General features: G+C 47.7%; 1 protein-coding gene across 1 annotated transcript in view; it reads right to left on the bottom strand.

Annotated features, from left to right (window-relative positions):
• The window catches only part of LOC104162428 (CUB and sushi domain-containing protein 2-like), a gene marked incomplete at its 5' end in the record, with an annotated part of 281493 nt that overhangs the window by 39208 nt on the left and 219819 nt on the right, over positions 1 to 22466 (bottom strand). The window contains 12 exon segments of the mRNA XM_009701143.1: positions 377 to 565; positions 1521 to 1667; positions 2350 to 2538; positions 4331 to 4444; positions 5216 to 5296; positions 9110 to 9255; positions 11000 to 11177; positions 13875 to 14063; positions 15643 to 15852; positions 16820 to 16936; positions 19343 to 19412; positions 19506 to 19624. Of these exon segments, the coding sequence (XP_009699445.1) occupies positions 377 to 565; positions 1521 to 1667; positions 2350 to 2538; positions 4331 to 4444; positions 5216 to 5296; positions 9110 to 9255; positions 11000 to 11177; positions 13875 to 14063; positions 15643 to 15852; positions 16820 to 16936; positions 19343 to 19412; positions 19506 to 19624 (1749 nt within the window).

Raw genomic sequence — 22466 nt, 5'->3', positions numbered from 1 at the left:
TCACTAAAGCCCAGAGGGACCTGTGCTCCTGCCAGCCCTTCCAGATTCTTCCAAGCAATAGCTTCTCCTGTCCTTAACCGAGGCTTGGCTGTGTCTTCACTAAGAGTTTAAACACTTCTACAGCACTAGCCTTTACACAGATGCTTTTTTTTCCTCCTCCATCCTGAACGCTCACAGTTACTCCCTTCCCTCCTTGCTCACCTATTCCCAAGGACGTGGATGCAGGAGGAGCACCCCTCACTGCCGACCTGTAGCTCCAAGCCTGTTCTCAGCAGGGGACTGGGGGAATTACAAGAGGTTTTTAATTTTACTGCATTTTCCTCAGTCCTTCCTAGGACTCCCAGATCCTGGTAATAATAGGTTTGCCTGCTCTCACCTTGGCACAGAGGGATCGCTTCGTTCCAGTGGAAGTAGCCCTGAGGGTGCTGGGAGCAGGTGGTGGTGCTGTGGCCGACGAGACGGTAGCCTGAGTCACAGCCGAAGCGGACCGTGCTGCCGGGGTGCAGACCCGTCTGGCTGAGGATCAGCCCGTGGGCTGGCGGTTGTGGGAGGCTACAGTAAGGAGCTGGAGAGAACGGCAGAAGAAAATAAATCAATCGCTGGATGGGATGGGCAGTATATCAAGACAAATTCCCTTCCTGTTCTCAGGAATTACACCGTGCCTACCATAACCTAAGGCTGTACACGAAACAGAGAACTTGTGATAGATAAATACAAAGTCAAAGGGGGAAAGCGTGCAGGGCTACTATCCAAGTTTCACTCGGCTCCAGAAATAAAGACTAATTTCTGATAATTAAATATTACTTAATTCATTTACGGAGTAAAGTCATTACTTATTTATGACATACTGGCAAGTTCTCAACCCAGTTTTATAACTTCCATTAATTAAGATTTGCTAAGTTCCAAAACACAGTAATTCATTTTAAGGCATTCTCAGCAAACATTCAGTATCAGCAGCTGGTTTGTGCTCAATGAGCAACCAAGACCCCCTGGTCCTGTTCCTGCGAGAGCAGCGGCAGAATGCCCGAGCAGGAGCACAACGTGTTTTAAACAGTTCACTGCAAACGCTGTAACACGCTCAGTCACATGTAAGTTGCGCCTCATGCACCAAGCAGCTCCTAAACGCGTTCTTATGTTTTGTGATGTTCATCTTCAAACATCTTAAAATGGCCTCATTGCAAGGACACACTAACGCCGTAACACAGCAATCTTTACTGTGAACTGCATGGGGTGGGTTTTGCTCATCCAGAGCCATGTCATCTATGGTTATATATTCTGGTTCTGATTCTTAAGAGTGGTTGAGAAACCAGCCAAAGCTTCAAGGTTTCTCCTGGTAAGAAACCTGCCTTCCCCAGCCTCACCAGCTCAGAATGAGCCCAGCTCTGTGCATCTTCCCAGGCCTTGGCAGCCTCTGCCAACACAGATGGCCTATGCCCCTCTGCAGCAATTTTGTGGAGATCCTTGGCTGAAGAGATGGCCACGTTCTTGGCAGAGGCATCTGCTCTCTGCTGTGTGCTTACCAGAGTAGCGGATTTTGAAGCCTTTTCTGTTGTAGGCATGATCAGAGGACCAACGGAGATAGACTTTGTTCCCGCTGCTGGTGACGGTCAGAGGGGCAGAGTAGTTCCCACTCAGCGATAGGAGCAGCGGACTCTGGCCAGAGGGACCTGTAAGGAAGAAGGGGACGAGGAAAAGTCAGGGCTGAAACGCCAACAGTCACTCGTGGGCGTTACGTGCCAGGATGTGTTTCTGCAGGAGGAACAGGCATATTGTGGAACCGCAGCACGGGAGCTTTCACCATGAGCTTCTGGGAAACCAACAGCAAATAAAGGCCAGTTGATCGCAGTAAGACCAGGATTTTGTTCCGGGCAGCATGCCCGCAGCTCAGGTCCCAGTGGGCAACCACAGGAGCATCAGCACAGCACTTGCATTCTGCATTTGGTTACAAAGCTGCTTCACTGCAATACTGACAGGCCCCCTCTCAGTTCATGAGAACTCATGGCCCTAGAAATCTGGTCTGCACGGGCTTCAGGGATGAGAATTCCCACCTTCTCAACTCGTCCCTTTCCAGCAACCTCTGCTACCATTTCTCCCAGGAGCTTGCTAACTCCTGCCCCTTGGAAAAATACTTTAGATCCATCCAAAAATCAAATCATTGATATTTTCTTATCCAGAGAATCAATGAGTCTTAGGAGGAGCTTTCTTTAAGTCCAGTAGAAAGGTATAGGCGGAGCGGTGGAAAGCTCTCCCCAGAGTGCTCTGGGAACAGAGACTAACAACTAACAACACTCTGCCATTTCTGTCCTTTCCCCTCGGTTGCTATGCAAGCCAAACCGCTGAGTCTCTTACCATCAAAGATTTCAAACTCATCGTATTGCTTCTCGCTCAGGAAGTACTCTATGGTGAGGGAGATGTTGTACCCAGGCTCGACCTTCACCACCCAAGAACAGGTCTGAAAGTGAGGGTAACTCCCCAGGGAGCTCTGGCTGAGGATCACACCGGTGGAGTCTGTCACAACCTCGTTCATCGGACAGTGCACTGCAGGGAACGTGAAGGAGAGACAACAGAAAGTGAATTTTCCTATTTTGCAGAGGAAGGAAGGAAACCCAAGACACTAGGGCCAAGAAGGTCTGTCTTGATGAGCTAGGTCAAGATAGAGCACAACTCCGACCCACGTACAGCCACAGCGCACCTTCACCCTGGGGCTCACGGAGAATCCCCAGACCCTGATGCAGGCTCCAAACCAAGCTCGCTGCTTTTCCACAAATCCAAGCAATTGTCACATTTAAAGGAAGGGGCACGAAGCAACAACACAAACAAACAATTTCAACTGTCTTCGCATCGTTTTCACATCTTTCAAAATGAACGGCACTGCAACCAAGCAACTATTCTCAAGTTACGAAACACTGCCCGGGAGTCCCTGGAAACTTTATTACCTGGGTTAGAACAAGGTGTGGAACTACAGGCTTACCCCAAGTCACCCACCGAGTTGTTAACTTGAACATAAGAACTCCAATTGCCTTCTCTAATCACTACACCCCATTCAGCTTCTGGAAATATTAAATCCAGCTGAAAACACCAAATAAAAGGCCAGCAAAAATACCCCGGAAGACGCGGCAAACACACAGAGTGAGCAAAAAGCATAAAAAGGAAGGGATCTTTGTTTATCTGTAATTGTCACTAAACCCTAGTGCAAACACTATGCTTGTATTAATAGAAAACAGCCAGAACTATCCAGAAAGAACAGTGTATTCTTTCCAAATCCTTAATCCCATCAGTGATTTTTTGACCTCTATAAATTGGTGGCCAGATGTAATTTAAGCAGTCCCTTTACCCCCAGGCTAACAACCATCAGTAAATAATTGAACGACCTCCCTTTCTCTCCTTCAGTTCATGCTATTTCAGAGAGAATAAGGCTATAGAAAAATATCCCATTATATGGTAAAAATGTTCAGATAGGAGGGAATGAAGGAGATGAAATAATCACGGCTGGAGCGAACAAAAGTACCAGCAGGAAGCCAGAGGATAAGTAAGGTAACATGGTAGCATGGAAATATCTTTGGGATCCCTCCTGAGCAGCAGCAAGGTGTACGACGCCGTGTGCTCGGGGCTTTCATTTTTCTCCCGTGTAAAACATTCTGCGACACTAATAGAGGAGCTGTTCCTCGCAGGATTGCCTCACTTCGCTGCAGCCTGCTCTTCCTTTGGCTGTTCATGTATCCCCAGCAAACTGTCAGCGCAGAATTCCTCCCCCGCTCCCAGGGTAAGGACATTTGGGAGACTGTTACGCTCACTTTGGGAATGCAGTCAGACACACGGTGTGTCTGACCTCTGCTCGGTCCCTGTTCAAAAAAGCACAAGCTTATAGTGCCGTCCTGAACCGGGGGTGTGGGGTATAAATCCAGGAGTACCCAACGTGAGGCAAACCCACCCAGACACTGCAGAGACCCCGCAAAATCCCCGCAGCCAGCAAGGGGTGGAGGAACTTTCCCTATCATTTAATCAACAGCATTCTTGCAGTAAGTTACCCAGCAAACCTCTCACCGTTATTTGCCAGTTGTTAGTCGAGCCTAGCCAAGGTGCACGGCCCTGGGACAGGCCCTTCCCTGCACAGAGGTGTCTCGCTACCCTTCTCACAAGGTCCTGATGGGTGGTTTTGCACTACTGGGACCCTGGAGATCTAAGAATTAACCCCGAAGATGCAGTATGTGCAAGGGAACCTCCCCCAGCTGCCATCCAGCTCGCTCCCTCCCTTAGCAAGCCCCCACGTTTTGCCGCAGTCTCTGGGTAGGGAAGCTTTGGCTGCCACGCTGGGCAACCCTGGCTTTACCTTCACACGTGGGTGGAGGTCCTTCAAACTGGAGATGAGTGCCTAGTTTGCAGGTCAGGATTTCATTTCCAATCAAGGTAAAGCCAGGAAGGCATCTGTACCTCACTATGTCACCTACAGACATAAACAGAAAACATCTTGACCCAAGAGAAGGATCAATTCATTAAGGTTGAACCGTGCTCTGGGAAGAGGGTACCATGGGGCGCAAAGACCTCTTGACCATGCCCCTGCTATCGAGCTCCGGCATGACCATGCAGAAATAAAAGGCACAGATGCAGAAATAAAAGGCACAGAAAGGCACGCTGGAGTCTCAGTTGGGATAAACTGCTGTCTTGCCGCTGAGACTATTATGATTTGTGCAAGCTATTTCAGGTGGAGACTTCCCTCAAAGAGAGCAGGCAGTAAGGAAAGCTGCTTTAAAAAAGATCACAGCTACTCCACTGGTTGCAGATACACTTAAAATGTGGATGTAACTGAGCAACAGCAAAAAATACAAAAAGTGCAGTCGATATGGGTGAAAGGTTCTCAAAAAAAAGAGTAACGGCCTCTAAGCTTTCATACAACACTTCATCTGAAACACCTGAAAACTATTATTGTGGCAAAGATTTCTGAATGTTTCCGAACAAGCTCAGGGCTTTCACAAAAGCCAAACCACTTCTTCTCTACTAACAGAGAGGAAAAAGCCTCGGGACAATCAGATCAATTTGACTCCGTCTGAATGTCGAGTGTCAAGCAAGGTCACGCACAGCTCCCCATGCGGTTACGCATGTGACGAGGTCTCCTAAAACCCCAGCTACGGGGTGACAACGCGCGTGTGTCTTCCTGCGGGCATTCCCAGCAGCTGGTGAGGAGGGAAGGAGGGCTAAGAGGAGCAGGAAAGGCTACCTATGTTAAATTCTTCATTCTCGGTGACGATTTCTGCATTTGGAATGATGGTTGGAGGCTGACATCTGAAGAGCTGGTAGGCTGAAAGAGCAAAGGAAGAGTAGGAGATGTTAAACTGGGGGTGAAGGTAGCCACAGCCATCTCGGTGCTAAGTACAACGGACATCAGAGCAAATCCTCCCTCTCCACAAGTAGAAGGAATTGGCAAAAGTGCACCCAGCCCTTTCCCCCCTCCAGACCCTACAGAGATGGATCCAGGTATTTTTTTCCCCAAAGTAGCTTTCTGCAATTTCTTACACCTAATAGGAAAAATATTTTTGTCCGTCTGTGGAGACGCAGGTGCCTGGACAGCATGAGTCCATTTGGATGAACACTGAATGATGGTCAACGGGTGCTGACGTGAGGCAACGCTACCAGCACCTTCTGGGATACCAGGAGAGATGGTCCTGGTGACCTCAGTGGAATTAGGTCAATCACAGAAGAGGGAGAGTCTCAGACTGCCCCAGCACCAAGTAGATTATGATAATTACTCGGAGAATTTCATCCTTACTGCCTGTCCTTAAACAGAGATCGCAAAACTCACTGATTTATTTTTAACTTGGAATTATTCATTAACTTCTTCTGCAAATAATTCCAGGAGCGCTAATGTTTTCAACTGCAAATCCTGTACGTAGCTTGCAGTTCACAAAGCAACCTACACAAGGCTGATGTCAGTGCCTCACAGAAGGCAAAGCAGGGCAGACCTTCCCAATGAGATGTTTTTTCAGGGGTGCCATGCGGCTAAACGGGAAGAAGAAATCCAGTTGATGAACAGAAACAATTCCTTACAGCTCACGGACCTGACCAAATACATTGCAAATAGCAAATTTTCCACCAAAAATTAAAGATCAGCTAACACTGAGCAAAACAAATGCACTGCTTACAAGCATGTGGGTGCATAAGGCTTCAGCACTGCACTGCTTATGAAAATAAACACCCAAGAGCTGTGAGCATGGTTAAATTGAAAATACGGTACTGGGAACTAAATGAATATTAATGAAAGACATTTTCTGCTATTTGCTCAGCACTTCTCTGCATCTTTGCTCCCCCTGCACCTGACCCTGGACAAGCATAACTTCCTCTGAAATTTATATCAGCCCTTTAATTTAAGATAGCAGAGCTCAAGCTGCCACTGAATATTAATTCCTACTAACTCCACGATGTTGAACTCTTCACACCACGGCAAGGCTGGCAGTCCTGGCAGCAACCTTAATGAGGTTTATGATGAGGCTTAAAAACACACGTACGGAAGCAGATGTTCCATTGTCTTGCCCCAATTTCCTTACCCTCTAACCCGAGGTAGGATAATACTTTCCCAAAAGATGCGTAGAAAAATCTAATGTTTGGAGGTCCGGGGAATGGGCTGGAGGGAACACAGAGGGCTTCTGGTTAACGTGAGGGACTGGCTTACATATCCCATGTGTGCAAAGGGGAAGAAAAACCAAACACATGCTACTACAGTGGGCTAAACTCAACTGGGGGGCAGAGGGTGTCAAAGGAAAGTGCTGGCTCCGTAATTCGGACAGTCAGCTCCTTCTCTGCGATTCACCACAGCAGCACAGAGAATGGATGAGCAAAGGAGCCGGGAGAACCCGCACGTGCGATGGGAGAGGAGGGGAGACAGGAGGCAGCAGGGAAGAATCCTTCTGCTACACAGCAAACAGCCATCCCAGGAGGGAACACACTTATTTGCAATCTTTTAAACAGATGTTTGACAGTGTGGGAAGAAGGAAACCAAACCGTAACAAAAAATTAAATTAAATGCTATTTAAAAAGTGCTTGACAGCATCTATTGATGTGGAAAGATAACCCAGTATTTACAGCATTAATCTCCTCTCCTTAATGGGCCATATTTCAATACAGAGGTGTGATTAAGATGGCTTCGGGATATGGGTGATATGGCACCAGTAAAGCTCCTTTCAACAGCACAACCATTTGTTCTCTCCAGGACAAAACCGAGTCCCGTCCTTGAAACCACACTGGGACCCCCTTGAGTTACGGTCTCATAAAACCCTTTCCCATCGTGCTCACACATCAGTTCGCGCTGGCACCTGAACTAGCCCATCTAATAACAGGTGCATCATCATCATTTTTCAAGGGATGCTATTGAATCTTTAAGCTCTGTGAATCATTCTATTGTTTCCCTTCCTCCACCCTAAGGAAATGTTTCTTTGCAGGCATTTAAAACGGCAATGGTTCTCTGACACGGTGCTGATCATCACTGTATGGGAAAAGACAATTTAAAGCTGAAGGTGGACGTGTCCTAGATCTGCCAGCACGCAGACACAGAAATGAAAATACACATTGCTGTAGATCCCGAGGAAATTGCATTTCCTGCAGTTACACCCCAAAGGGCGATGACAAAAATTTAACTGACCACACTGCCTGAGCCTGCTGTGAAAATTTCCCCCCTTTTCCCACACCGTTCTTGGTGTGCAAGGCACCGCACGCAGAACGACAGCCTGGGACAGAGGGAAGAATCTCACCCTGGAGGCAACCACCTCAAACACTGAAATCATTGCGGTTAGGCTTTAGTATAAAGTCCCACGTATAAAGGGAGCAATGAGCCAGTAAATGACACTTGAATAAAAGGCCAAGCAGTTGCCAGAGTGCCGAGTTGGTTAACAGGTTATAAACAACTGCTAGACTACGCCAGTTCCTACCGGCATCAACTCCAAACCTCTCATGCCTGCGAGTGGCTTTAGACCCCGTGTAAACCATAAGCTGAAGAAACATCAGTACAAAGTGCTATCAAGATCAGAGAACAGCAACATATGCTGATGGGCTCTAACCACAGCAATGATAGTATCTAATTCATATTACAAAAGGAAGCATTCACTGAGCTGCAGCAGTGTTTACATACTGCTCATTTCTGAGCCAAACTGCCTAAACCATAATTTTTTGCATAACTGTTATATACGCACCATTGTCTGGTAACATAAATCTTACAGTGTTTTGCAGCAGTAAACCAATTCCCTCCAAAGCCTAGCAAACAGTCTTTAAATTCAGCCTCTCCGTATAATACTGGCCTTTTGGAACTAAACATAAGCTAAAACATGCTGCACAGATTCATCGTGAAATTCATGCAAGACTTTATTGACATTGTTGCCAGAAAATTACCGAAGCAAGAGGAGGTCCCTATTTGTACTTTCTAAAATCCCAGTACTGCCACAGGATCTTGTGAGCTAATCCAATTTAAAGCAGGGCTCTTGTTTAGTGGTGGACAGCAAATGCTCTCATTTCAGCCTAATGCCCAACATCCCTCTAGTGCGAGCTGCACTCACACCAAAGAATCCCCAGGTAATTCAGGGATTTTTATGGGAATCCTTTTCCTCCCCAGAGAAATGAAGTCACCTCTCAGCTGGAACACAGTTGCCATTTAAAAGAGGCCACGAAGATGACCCAAACGGTTTAGCACAGCATTGGAAAGGCAGTATTGCATCCCACCAACACTGCGGGGAAGGAGAGTTTCAGGTAAAGACAGCGGAGCTATCCATAATGGGATCTGCCATGGAGAGGAGGATATTTACAGGCATCACCTCAAGAGAGGTGCAGGCTTGGCACGGCTGTTCGTTTGCAGGCACTCAATCTGTGCGTGAATGATCACAAAATTACAGACAGATTTCCACATCTGCACAGACTGCGTGACCAGTGCCAGCACTCCATTGCATAAGAGACCTTCAATCTCAAACCTGTAAAACTGGGCCCTTTGTGGAAGATTGCAGGTAAGAGCGCATTTTTTCACATCTTCTTGTCCCCAGAACCAGTTCTCTCCACAACAAGCCACAACTGATCCATGCCCCTCCGCATCCCTTGGCAGGTATAAAGCACGTGTTGCTCAGTAAGCAATACAGACCGTAGAAATAAATGGCAAAAATCCCTCCGTTGGCTGCATCGCTGTGGAATTTCATCAGGACCTGATTAGAAGAGCTTTGGGCTGATTTCTTTGCAGAGTTGCCAGTGAACACACCAAGCTGTGGGGCTGTTTGCTGTGGACCATCCCTAAAATCGTATGTCAGAAACACAAGAAAGGAGCATTATTACATGATCTTTAATCCTAGGCAACAAACAACCTCCTACGCTGCAGGCACAGGAACTCCTCCATGCTCTTCCTTCCCTGTCCTCCCTTTTCTACACCTGTATTACAGTCTCAGCAGCTCCCTGGGCAGCTGACCTGGGCCCCCAGTCCCCCTCCCCACTCCATTATAACCATGATAATCTCTTCTAGCACTGCAGTGCTCACCCAGTAGACAATTACAAACGTGAACTTCATTTTTAACCTCAGAACTTGAAGAATTAGGGCCACTTTTCCAAAGGAGATTCACTCCCTATTTGCACAGCAGATGAAGATATTTTGAAAGTCAGATATTGAGTGCTACAAACTCAAGAATTTGGCCACCAGCTCTTTAGCCAGCACAGCTCTGTGTGCTCCCTTGGCTGACTGAAGTTGGTAACATGCCATTTCTCTTCCCTTCTCCAAATAGGAAAGGAAGATCCCAGCCTGGGATCTCGCTCCTGGGGTGAAGAAATCAGTGCCACTTCATTAACCACAGCAGGGTTGCACCCAGTTTACACCAGAGGTCACAGTTCCCAGTTGGTGCTATTTAAAAGGCAGCTGGGGGTCCCAGTCAGTTCTGGTGCCTAACGCCACCCCAGCACTGCCTCTGCGGTCTCGGACATCAGCTCGGGTTGTAGGGCTGCCTATCTCCGATTGCAAAGAAAAACCAGAAGAGGACATTGGTAAATGTAAATGATTTACCAATGGCTTTTTCTTCATTCAGCCTCCATCCATAGACAGCCAGCCATAGATAAAGTGCAAAAGGAAAAATATGAGCCCCATAAAAACTTCTATGAGAGAAATCAGAAGCCAAAACCAATTCCTATTATGTGACTCTGAACAAGATTCATTTCAACTAAATTCAGCTTGAGATAAAGACCCCATTTACCTTTCATAAAGTGTCCCCTGTAAAGCCCCTTAGGCTTCCCAAAAGACGTTTCCTTCCTCCATTCAGGAGAGCGTTTGGGAGATGAAGGGACAAGCTGATGGAAGCATCCAGCAGGATGAGCAGGGCTCTGCTGCCCAACACCCTCCCGCCCCAGCTGGGATGCCGGCCTGCATCCCCCCCAGCAGCTCAGCCCCTCCTCCTGGTAACTGTGGCAAACCAGGGGGCAGGGACTGCTAATCCCAGGCACCGCAGCGGTCTGATGTGCTTCATTTTTAACCGCTGCTGATCACAAACATTAATGGCAAGGAAGACCTACCAGGTCTGACAGGCACTGCTGTACGGCCAGGGGTGGGACTGCTCCTTGGGAGCTGCACAGCACTGAGGCAGAAGCACCATAAGCGCTAAGGATTCCCGTACAAACTGCTCTAGACCCAAAGGATGACACCTCCATCACTTGGTATGAGCAGCCTCATCATCCAGCCACCATTCCCTTCACCGACCTTGCCCTCCCTGCCTGCATTTTTCAGGAATGTAACATTAACAATGTTTGGAGCGATCTTGTCCGTTTTGCTAGGCTCTTGCAGCAGATGGTCCTTAATCTAAAGGCTCTATATCAAGCATCCAGAGTTAAAAAAATCCCAAATCCTCATCCCAGCATCCCCAGAGGATACTTCTACCCTCCAACACAGCACCACCCACGCACCGTGGCAATGGGTGCTCTGTTTATCAGCAAGAGTATCTTTCTGAAATGGAGCCTTAGTAGCAACTCCAGTTGGTCCCCACAGCTTTGCTGTACCCACCAAACAGTGATGAAATCGTTGTAGGGCTCTGTTTGCAGCAGGGTGAAGTTGAGATGGATTCCATATCCCACCGGCACTGTCAGAAGCCAAGTGCAGTCCTGGGAATTGGGATACTGGTTGGGGAAGCCAGGAGAGTAAACCGTACCATTTTGGGTGGTGATGTTCCCCCCACAAGGCACTGCAGGTAATCAGACAGAAACACAAATCTAATGAAGAAATATCCACCCAAACAATAACTCTTAAAGATCCTCTCTTTTGCATTTTTCTTTCACTTTTTTTAGGGGGGATAAAAAGATATAAATTCTGGATACAGCAGGATCCAGCCCCAAAATCTTGGCCTAGATTGCCTCAAATAATTTGTATCTGTCAGAATTACATTTAATATTTTCAACTTAATTCCATTACAATAAATTTAAGTGCTTCAGAGCTGAAAGGAGACTGTCAGGGCGTTCTGTACAGATGTGATAGCCAGGTGTGCAAATAAACTCTGTCTTATGCCCTAGTAAGAGTCTTTGGGCTCCACCAGCTGTCTGCACCCATGCATGGAAAGTACAGCTCCTGACGAGATCACACCAGTGGGCAAATCTATCCGCTTGTTCATACAGCATGGTCTGGACCAGAACCACCGAGCAGCTGGCTTTTCACAGAGTACATCTGAGCAGGGGGGAAATGATGATTTGTATGACAGCAGCATCCGATTCATTAATCAAGATGACAGTTCTATTGCACTAGGTATCTTCCAGGTCCAAATGAACTTGCAAACTAAGGAGAGGCAATTAGAAACGGCCTGGGCAGCAAGACAGAGGGACAGCATAGGCAGCACAGGAGGGCCACAGCAGGTCCCCAGGTCTGCAAGTCCCAGGTATAAGCATCAGCTTCTGGACCTCCCTGGCATGGAAGCTCAGTTGAGATGATGGTAACACCTGCAGCGTGTTACTGGTAACCTGCAACAACTGAAGGTACAGGGGTAAGCGCAGACAGCGTTATCTGCCTGAGCCAGCTCTGTTCCAGCAGCCACGTAGCTTTATTAACCCAGTCCTTGGCTTAGGCTCACACATTCTCCCTCCCCACACAACTTAGTAATTCAGGCTCAGTGCTATACTAATACATAGGAACACACGCGTCTTTTCGTACAGGAGTAGCTCCACAGACTTCTGCCACCCTGGCCCTGACGCGATGAGCCAGATACGAGGTTAGAGCCAAGCTCCATATATTCCCTGCCTGGTTCTGCTCTGCTTACTCACGTGGCCTGGCAAGCTGAGAAAAGCATGTGTATTTATATAACTCCATACGCTCGTTTTCTGAAACAAACACCCAAGAAACCTTGGGGGCCAAGTTCCTTTCTGCCCTGCAAAGCAGCAGGCAGCCTGCTGATCACTGGAAAAAACTCCCTGGAGTGGTGCTGGAAACCTTGGCCTCTGTGCATGTATTTCAGGATTACAGCTTCTCTTTTAATTAAAAGGGCTTTCAGCTGTGACCTGCATGGGAAAGGTGAGGTGGTTAGCCTAAGGCAGCAAGTCCTCATGGCTTGCTGCTATGCAAAAATGGACCATTTAAGGAAAGCGCTAGAAAAGGGAAGTTCTGCATTGACTTTAACAGCACCAACAGCCCACCAGATGTACACACAGAAAACAGCAGCAAATGGTCCAAAACGTACCTCACCCTTCACCCCGCTCTGCTATCGGAAGTGCTGAAGAGCAAGAAAACTACTTAAAAAACACAATAAAGGAGGAAGAACTGGATGGTTGGATGCAGAGCTGATGCCCGAGGCAGATAAGGGCATAATCCTGCTTCCATCAACTCCCCACCCTACCAGCAGCACCCAGCTGAGCACAGGACAGTTTCTCAGCTAACGCACAGCTTGTTGCACTGCTGGGTCAGTGAAAGAGCAGCTGAGGATTCAGTTCTTTATGCTCTGTGTTCTCTGGGGTTCAAGGACTTAGGACTTAAAAACCGAAAAATATCACCTCTCTCTCTTTCCCCAGCGCACAGTTCTTGCAGACCAAGTCCTGTAAGGAGGCTGGGATAAAGGTCAGTGCTCCTGGGAAATCTTCAATAAGCAGTCTTGAACTTCTTAAGGCTTCATATGAAAACCTTCTAAAGTAAACCACACAAAACTCAGTCCATTAGCCCAAAGGATGAAAGGCCAAAACAGCCATGTGGGCGTTTGAAAAGAGAATTTGGACACTGGCTTTGATGCCTGGAATACAGATCCACTCCTTCAGCCTGCAGGGTCCTCCTGGCACACACGGTCTTCAGCAAGGAGACCATGCAAGGTTACTGAAGAACTCCCATCTGGATCATTTTGGAGATGCCATCACTGCCACACTAAGCAGACTAGACAGGGACACAACCTTCCCACACCAGGAGCCCCCAGAGCTGCAAGGGTCTTTTACGAGGGACTATTTTTATTTACCAATGCTAAGTCAATGGAAGCTGAACATGGTTGAAGAGATAAAGCAGACAAGAATTATTACAATGCCCCTGGACCGCTTCATGCTGAAAGCACAGCTCCCACTGGCATCAGCAGGGACAGCGACAGCTAGAGACAGTGCTCACCCATTGCGTGGCATTCAAACACACCACCTCAAAAGATGCACCTTGGTTTTGAACTGTTCAAAATGTTCGCTTTGACTACACTGAAACATGTTGAACATCAACTCACTGAGAACATGCTTCAACATCTCAGGGGCTGAGGCTTTATTCAGAGACGCACATTCCCAGCCTGCCTCCAGCGATGCTTTTGTTTCCAGAGAAACTTTCAGCCCAGTTACAAAACAAGGATTCAAAAGGAGGCCATAACACAGAGTCGAAGCCTTTTTCTCTCCCCAGAAACGCCCATCCACGTGCTCTCAGGGTGACCCCAAAGCCATACCTTCACACCTGGGCAATGGGTGGTCCCAGTTCCTGTTGGTGCCGTGCTGACAGGTCAGGACAGGGTGGCCGATCAGCTGGTAGCCAGGCAGACACTCGAAAGAGATGGACTGGCCAACGTTGTAACCGGCTCCTCTTACAACACCACTAGCAAAAGGTTCAGGGTCTGGGCATTCCTGCAGCTCATAGGCTTCAAAAAAAAAGTAAGGAGGAATGTTTCATACTTCATATTTTCTCACAAAAGCAGGAACAGTACGCTCACCGTGCTGCTTGGCTACTTCCTCCTCATACGACGACTTAATTGAAGGAGATAAAACCTCAATGTACCATGCATACACGGAGGCTGAGGGAAAATCCTGCTGCTCCTTTGCGGCAGCCTCAGACACGAGCACTGGGGTCTGCCCTGGTCCGCCGGAGTCTCAGAGCCCGTACTCCCAGAGCCACCCCGCACTTCACTCCTAATTGGGAAATCTGCCTTGTTTTTCAACAAAACATGGACAACCCCGCTGACGAATGCAAGTCAATTGGTTAACATGTTCCACCTGGCATTATAAATTATTGGTCAGCCTTGCTAGAGCCAATTTGCATAGCAATTTCCATGAAATTACCCAGAGTGCCTCACAGAGCACTTTCCTTCCTAAATTGTGCAGCAGCGCGTGAATTATACGGTGCATGAACAGGACAGCCAAGACAAAATTAATGTTTTCAATTAAGTATGAGTAGCAGCTTTTATTACTATTTCTGGGGAGTCAGCCCTTGGCTGGAGACACATGCTCCATCTTTCCCACTCCTCAGATCTCTCTCCCAGGCAGTAGCTGGACCACTCTGCTCCCAGCTGCTGCGCAGCAAAGCCCATCCTAATTGTACTCAGTACGAAGTATACAATCTGCACTTGGCATCCTTTGCCCCTTCATATTCCCACATGCCAAGGACAGGTGGACAGGGAAGATCAAAAGATTTTGCAAAGACACTCATCAAGGTAGAGCTGTGGATGAAGCAGGGCCAAAAGTTCATGTTCTCCTTCAACAGGGCAAAGACTCACACAGGTAGCCCCCATCCAGCACCTTCAAAGAGCAGCAAAGCCACCAAGAGAAGGAGCATTTCCAGCGCCGTGCTCCGCTGGCTTCAGAGACCGAGGCGGCTGCTGCTCAGAGGACATCAACTTCAAAACTGGGGAGCCGCCCGAGGACTCAAGCTGGGTAAGAAGGTAGGCACCTCCATTCCCCCATCACCTCCAAAAATTGCACTGAGGGCACCTTTTGATTTTAATAACTTACTTCTCTCCCTTCACTCCAAGTATCCACGCCACCACTGTTGTTGTATTATTTGGCTATCCACTTATTTCCCCGGTTCCCTCCAGCAGCCTGCCTCAGCACGAGGTTAGGTCGCAGCTAAGGATGTGTTTGGACTTCAGCTGAGACTGTAAAGCAGCTGCAAAATTCCAGGGTAAACTCATGGCTGCTGAGGACTCTTCTCTTTGCACATGACAGTCGACAGAGCCAAGATCTAAGTGAATCTGGCCGGAATTAATTCAAAGGCATTTCACTGTCACAAAGCACTCTAGGAACATTTGTTATTTGCCGTAGGCGTAAGTCTGGGTCCCAGTTATTAGGATTAAGCATGGCCTTCATGTAACACCTTTCCACTCATTTGGATTAAGTCCTCGTGGAATTAATTCAATAGAATAGCAACAACCATGACACCTACCCTCACCGTTAGCACCTGGGGACAGGATTGTCCCACTGCTGCTCGTTCTGTGGCCTCCTTACCTTGGTATTCCAGCTTGAAGCCTGGCTTGTTCTGTGAGTGGTCGCTGTGGAAGTACACAGTGGTTTCATGAGATGTCGACAGGAGGGAGCCGGGGATTTCGGTGCCGCTGAACCCCCCGATGACGTTACTGGTGTCATACGGCCCGTTGCGGATTTCGACAAAGTCATGGTTTGGCTCAGTGGAGAAGTTCAGGAACTGGATGTGAGCACCTGGAGAAGAGGAATGAAGAGTCTGCCTCTAAGGCCATACCCAAGCCTTAGCACACCAGCACCGCCCACCCAGCAACACCCAGTATAGCCTGGTCAATCAGCAGGTGTACATTTACCACGCTGGAGGTAGAGGATGCCCACAGGTACATGTGTCCTGCTAGTTTCAGACAAGCTCAGGCTATTAACGCCCGCAGTTTCTTGCTGCTGGAGCTCCTGTGCACGCCTCTCCCTCTGCCCGGCACCAGAGCCACGAGGAAGGCAAGTACGGAGCGACACAGATCTCCCCTCGCCAAACCGAGCATCGCCAGCTCAGACGGCCACACAGACCGAGCCGGCTATTTTGTTTCCCCGGCAGCACACAGCAGCTACACCAGGAGGAGGAGAGTTAATTCAGGAAACCTGGAGAGTCAGCACTTCTTCCAGGCATGCAATACTTCCACCTCCCGGCAATCAGGCACCCTGATGGGGCTGGCCTGGAGAAGAGCTGAGCCGGAGGTGTGCAAATTTCTCTCTTACTAAGGGCGGGGGAGATCCTAATTTGGAATGTGCTGATGCCTGCATGAGCTCTAGCTGAGGTAGGATATCATCTGACACAAGCTTTATAAAGGGTGATGCAACTGGTGATGTTTTAAGGCTACTACAACTGTGAGGAGTTAAGACGAGGAAGGAAGCCAGCACAAGAAGGGAGGATGTTACAGCTGACTCAGAGGTGTGTGTACAAATCCCTATCATCCTGTTACACTCCATGGTGGCCTGTAATCCCCTTTTGAGAAAATATTTATCATTTCACAGCACCATATAAATGCATCTTAAATGGAAAGTGGAACCAGGAGGTCAAACCAGAGAGCTTCTGTAACTCATCTTGGGAAGCAGTGCATCCAGCACCGACCCTGCACTGACTGAACAGGGACCGTATCTTCCTATCACTGCTTTTGTGACAGCATCAAACCAAAACCAGCTGTCTCACCAAACCCCACTGGCAGCAATATCCTCCATGTGCAGTCCAAGTTGCTTGGATAATTTCCTGGGAAACCTGGGCTCAGAAGCACTCCTTCCATCTCTTCTGCTGTTCCTCCACACTGGGCTGTAAAATGAACAGTGTAAATGGTCAGGATCACTGATGGGTCTCTCTAGATGACGGTCATGGCCAGCCAGCTGTGTGAGAAACAAAGAAACTAAAAAATAAGAGAAAAAGAAAAGTCTGCTATGGAACTAGCCCAAAGTTTGCCAGGCACTGCACGGCCACATTACTAATGCATGTGCCTTTCTCCTGCCCTCTGGAGATAAAAGCCTGGGCCCAGAGATCCAGTGTGGGCAATCACAGTGGGAGAGACAGATCTGAGCTGCAAGAGAAGAGACGGATGCTCTGCTCTGTCCACAGACATTGTAACAGTGCACATCATGCACACAGCACTTGTTTGAATTTTTAACCACCTAAAAAAATTAGTGTGAAGAAACAGACTGATCCTATTTTGACTCCAGTTACCGCTACTTCTTTTTCTGGTTAACTGCTCCACCTTGACTGTTAGACTTGCCAATCTCTGGGCAATTACTGATAAATATAGAACAGAGTGTTTGCACACTGACCGAAGTAAATTCCCTACCAAGCAGCGATCCACAGATGCCTTTTGTAAACATATTTTGTGCTGTCATCACATGAAATTTAAACACAGATAGCATCTTCTCATGCTTATCTGGATGACCTCTACCTTGTTACAGTGATGCCATCCAGCCAAAGACACTCAGGTGTACACCTAACACGTTCTGACAGTGAGGGTACAGATTCCCTTTGTCCAATACCTCATTACGTGTGTTCTTGCTACTAACAAGGTTTCTCCTAGAAGATTTCTCTTTCTTTTTCCCCTTAATGGCTCTTTAATAGAACTACTTCTAAATTATTTAGAAGTAGTCAAGCATCTGGATGAAGTAGACCAAAAGAAAATCAGCTCCTCTGCCAGGGAAGCAAGCTGTTCTCTGAGCAGGAGAGCAACCGAAGCCGGGGTTCCCATGTGGTCGGCAGCCAGTGGTGCTCCGGACAGTGTTTGGGCACATCAGTGCATCATTAGCACAGGATAACGAGCCTCAGGACGATCAACATGGGGTGCTGTGACAACCCCATAAAAGATGATGGTCACTCATGATGATCTGCACTTGGCTGCAGAGACATTTTTACGCTTCTCTGAAGTTGGATGATCTTTTTCAGTCCAGTGTGGTGCAAGCTGAGGGTATGAACAGGCAGGTGGATGGACGTTTGTACTTGGTCATGCCTGTCCAAACCCAGACATCTGAATTAAACCGCACAGGTGTTTACACCGTGATAGTGCCCAGTAGGCACAGCCCAACCAGGCAAAATCCTACTGAACTGGGTGACCAATGCTGATTAAAAGAAGAAAACGTGAAACTTGTAGTTACTCAGCTGGTCATCAGCTAGATGATAATAACGGGATCCTCCTCCACCCTGGGATCGCCCAACTCTAATGCTGAGCTGAAGTGCTTCTGATGTCTTTCAGAACAAGTCCCATGGGTATGGGTCCTTTAGTTCAGTCATTCTGCTGTAAATGTCTCTGTATTTATTCCTGGCCTGCAGATCATCGGATAAAAGAACTCTTAGCTCTTATAATTACTTTAAAGCAAAACGATGTAAGCCAGAACAGCAGGAGCCTGAAATAACTGTTAACTAAAGCTATTAAATGCATAAATGTCTCTCTCAAAGCTGTAAAATGTGCAATATGAATATTAAACATCTAGATTTGCTAAAAGCAAAATATTGAAGATAATCCAAAAACTCCAGTAAGTTCCCTTCACCTCTGTGCCTCTTCTCCCAGGGCTCGCCTCTTCCACGGTGGACATCAACTGCCTGGTCCTCTTCTCCAGAGGCCTGAAACAGCGAGCAGCCTCAGCCCTGCTCCTCAGAGGGTGCCACGGGCAAACGGCCGTCTTGACAAGTGACCTGGCTCTTGCTGGTCACGTAGGACCGGCTACACACCACAGTGGGGACAGCAAGGCACCAAGTGGTGCAGTTCAGAGACACTGGGAGTGTAAACAGGCTCCAGCAAAAGATGCAGTTTTAGTGATATCAAGACGTATTTCATAAAAATAAACCACAGTCTGCAGATCTTTACTTAAGATGGAAAAAAAAACCAAAACCAAAACCCTCAAGCCATAGAACCAACCTGCTTTCAAGTATAAAGAAGTTTTAGGTTTTCCCTTTTGAATGAATTTCTGTTGAGGAAACGTTTTTGTATTTTACATTTTATACTATAGCCACTTTTTAAGCATTCAATACAAAGCGTCCTGGGTGGCCCACAGGGACTCTTTCGCTGAAATTTCCACTTGCAACAAATGAAGATTTTTTTCACATGATCTCACTTCCAAAACAAACCTGCATTTCTCTAACTCAGACCTTTACTTTTTTCTTTTTCTTTTTTTTTTCTTTTTTTAAGAAAAGTGCTATAAGTATCTGCTAGATACAAAAGAACAAGAGTCCTACCGATGCAAAGCGGTGGTGGGTAATTCCAGCGGCGGACAGTGCCTGGCATGCAGGAAATGTGAGAGTGGCCCTAGAGAAGAGGAAAACAAGACACAGGGTTTGGAGGGTCTCCCTGTACCCCAGGTGTTTGTTCTCATCCTTTTTGTTGGAAAACGTGCAGTACCTGAAGCGCGTAGCCTGGTTCACACTGGAAAGAGACGACGTCGTTCACTAAATAGCGCTCACCGACCTTCAGGCCGTTCCCAGGAACGGGGGGCTCCGGGCAGCTGGACAGACCGACGGCTGCGAAGGCAAGAGCGAGATGAGTGGGATGGGGTCTGCGCTGAACGCAGAAGGAATGGAAACACACACCTTCATTTTATCCCACTCCCCTGTTTACCAACCACCTCCACCACAGACACCGGGTGGGAAGCTCCCATGGCCTTTGGACTCTCCACAAAGACACCCTCATTGTGCAGTATTTCCCCAAGTTACAGGGTTTGTCCAGGATCCAGAGATATTCACGTCTACTGCCCTCACTTTACCCGGAACACACTTTTTTTCATGTACAAAGGTATCACAAATCACTTTGTGACTCGTAGCCAAAAAGGTTTTGACTGAACCCTAATGACGCGATGGAAGAGCTGCATCTGTGACAGCACGTCCACTGCAAAGCAAAGGCCGACTCATCCTCAATGGTTCACGAACCAGAACACCCACAAATCCCCCCATTCAAGGTCCGCATCCACATTATGCCGTACGCATCTTTACCAACCAGGCAGCATCTGATCAAAGATGAGAGAGGATGCAACAGAGAACTATCTGCTGTCCCTCGCTGGCTATCAAGGGCATACGGTACGTGCTGCATGTAACACGGCCCTTTCTGGGCAGAAGCAGCACGGTTTCATTCTCCGACCCTATTCTTCTTGTTTGCAATTACAGATTGAATTTACCATGAGATATAAGCAGCAGTATCCGTGGCCGGTCCTTGATGGTGCCTGCAGAACAGCCTACAAAAATTTCATTCGATCCCATTTCCATCTCAGCTACCTTTACAACTGGGAATTATCCTGCTGCAAACCCAATTAACGATCCCCAAAGTCGCGTGTCAGTGATGTGCTCTCCTTTACACACGTGCCACCCCCTCCTCCTCCTGCAACACCAAACAGAGACAAAACGAGGACCGGTGTCTGCAGTCACCTCGCACCCACCGCAGCTCCGCTGCCTGCCAGCACCCTGTCGCTCTCAGTGCTGGCAGCTGCCACTAAAAGATAACCTTCTGCATCGCCGCAAGGGCTAACGCTCTGCTGAAACTCCACAGTCTGCAGGCTGAGCCGAAAGCAGACGAAAAAGAGAAACCAGAGAGGAGATGCTGACTTTCCTCCTGAAACCCGAGTCACGCTTCCCAGCAAGAAAACGTGTAGTCCCTCCCCACACCCAGCTTGACCTTCAAAGAGACAAGAGAGAAAATAGCTTTAAATAACTTCCCATTCAGATCAGTGGGCACTGAGTTTCACTCGGTCCTAAATTGTTCTTGCTCTGCTCTGGCTTTCGAGCATGTGGAGATAAGAGCTTTGCTTGAGGAATCCAGTGAGGGAGAAAGGGGAGGAAACAAACTCTGGTGTTTTAGCTCATCTCTCAAAACTTCCCGGCAGCATCTCTAACCGAACAAAGACAAAACCTGGGGCTCAGAACCATGAAATTCCAATTGTACAAGCAAAGTAAAAAATACGTTATTTCCAGCTGCCCTGAAAATCAACATCTATTAATTTTCTCAGCAAAGAAACCAAACAAGCCTGATAATCCCAAGCCTCATGAAAAAAACTGAACATGATTGTTGCAATGGGGTAATACAATCCTCAAAGAACTTATTGATTGAAATAGAAATGAAGAAGAAACAGGGTCGCAGCAAGAGAACTTCTAACACACCATCCATTTCTCCAGCTCCCAGAGAGCAGTCTCGGGCACACTTTCTCTCCTCAGTCCTGTTGGTTGCTGTAATCTTGCTGGATCCATCAATACACAAACCCAGTAAAATCTGGAAAACTCAGTACTAGTTGGCCCTCTAAAAGCACACAGTCTCTACAGTCAAACAGCTATGCCATTTCTGTGGATGTTTTACAAAATGAAATGCACTTTCAAATCTATTTGCTGCTTTGGAAAAAATAAACAGAACATTGGATGGCTTCAGAGACAAACACAAGATTCGTGATCAGAACCAACTATCAGATGCGGTGTCCAGCAAGCAACAATTCTGCTCGCATTGCCCCGAGGAAGATTGCGTGAACAGAGACAGCGGTCCCAGCACATCTCTCATCAGCTCACCATCACTGCTACCAATGCAAGAACAGAGCCAGACCATCACCACACATTAACCAGTCCCCGGGGAGCTGCACAAAGACCAGACTGGCTCCTGGCCTGTCGCACCCGTATCTTTAGTACGCTGCAAATGCACAAGCCTGCTTGCTTTCCTGACTGCTAGCTAAACATTCAATTTAGATGCGCTGAATAGAGCTGAGAGCTGCCATTCCGCACCTGCTTGCTCGTATGCCGTCTGTGCTGCTGCTGGACTACGTGTGAATAATTCATGCCCTTGGTACAGTACCATCGGTGAGATAACAGCCACCATCGCTGTGACCCACTGCGGCTTGGCTGCAGCACACCTTTCCTGAACGGACATCTGCTCCAATGGCAGGAATCGAAACACAGACATGGGGAAGAATGAATTTTTGGTACCCTTATCCAAATCTGACAGCCCTTTCCCAATTGACTCTCTTCCCTGCCATGTCTTCCAGTTTTAGTCAGGTTTGTTCTCTTATCACTGAGGATTTACTTTTTAAAACATAGTTTCTGCATATGATCATATATAATAATGTTCTCAGGTCTGTATACCCAAGAACTGAATGCAATGAGACCTGCTGGAAGCAAAGTTCTGCCATTCTGCAAGGGTGTTGGCATAATCCATAACGGATGAACCCACCAAACTGTCCAACACAACAGAGAGGGGGAGAAAGGAGTGGGTGCCCACGCTTTGGGCAGTGCCTCCTTTCATACAAAGAGCAGGCAGTCCCTTCCCAACCTCTGGCAAGCATCGTTTTAGGCACTTCCCGAGCAAAGATTACAGCACTGTGTTGAACAGGGCAGC

Source organism: Cariama cristata, unplaced genomic scaffold (assembly GCF_000690535.1).
Source record: "Cariama cristata isolate BGI_N322 unplaced genomic scaffold, ASM69053v1 scaffold4885, whole genome shotgun sequence".
In the NCBI taxonomy this organism is placed as follows: Eukaryota; Metazoa; Chordata; class Aves; order Cariamiformes; family Cariamidae; genus Cariama; species Cariama cristata.
The sequence above is the reverse complement of the archived record's forward strand: the minus strand, read 5'-3'. Positions and strand labels throughout refer to the sequence as shown.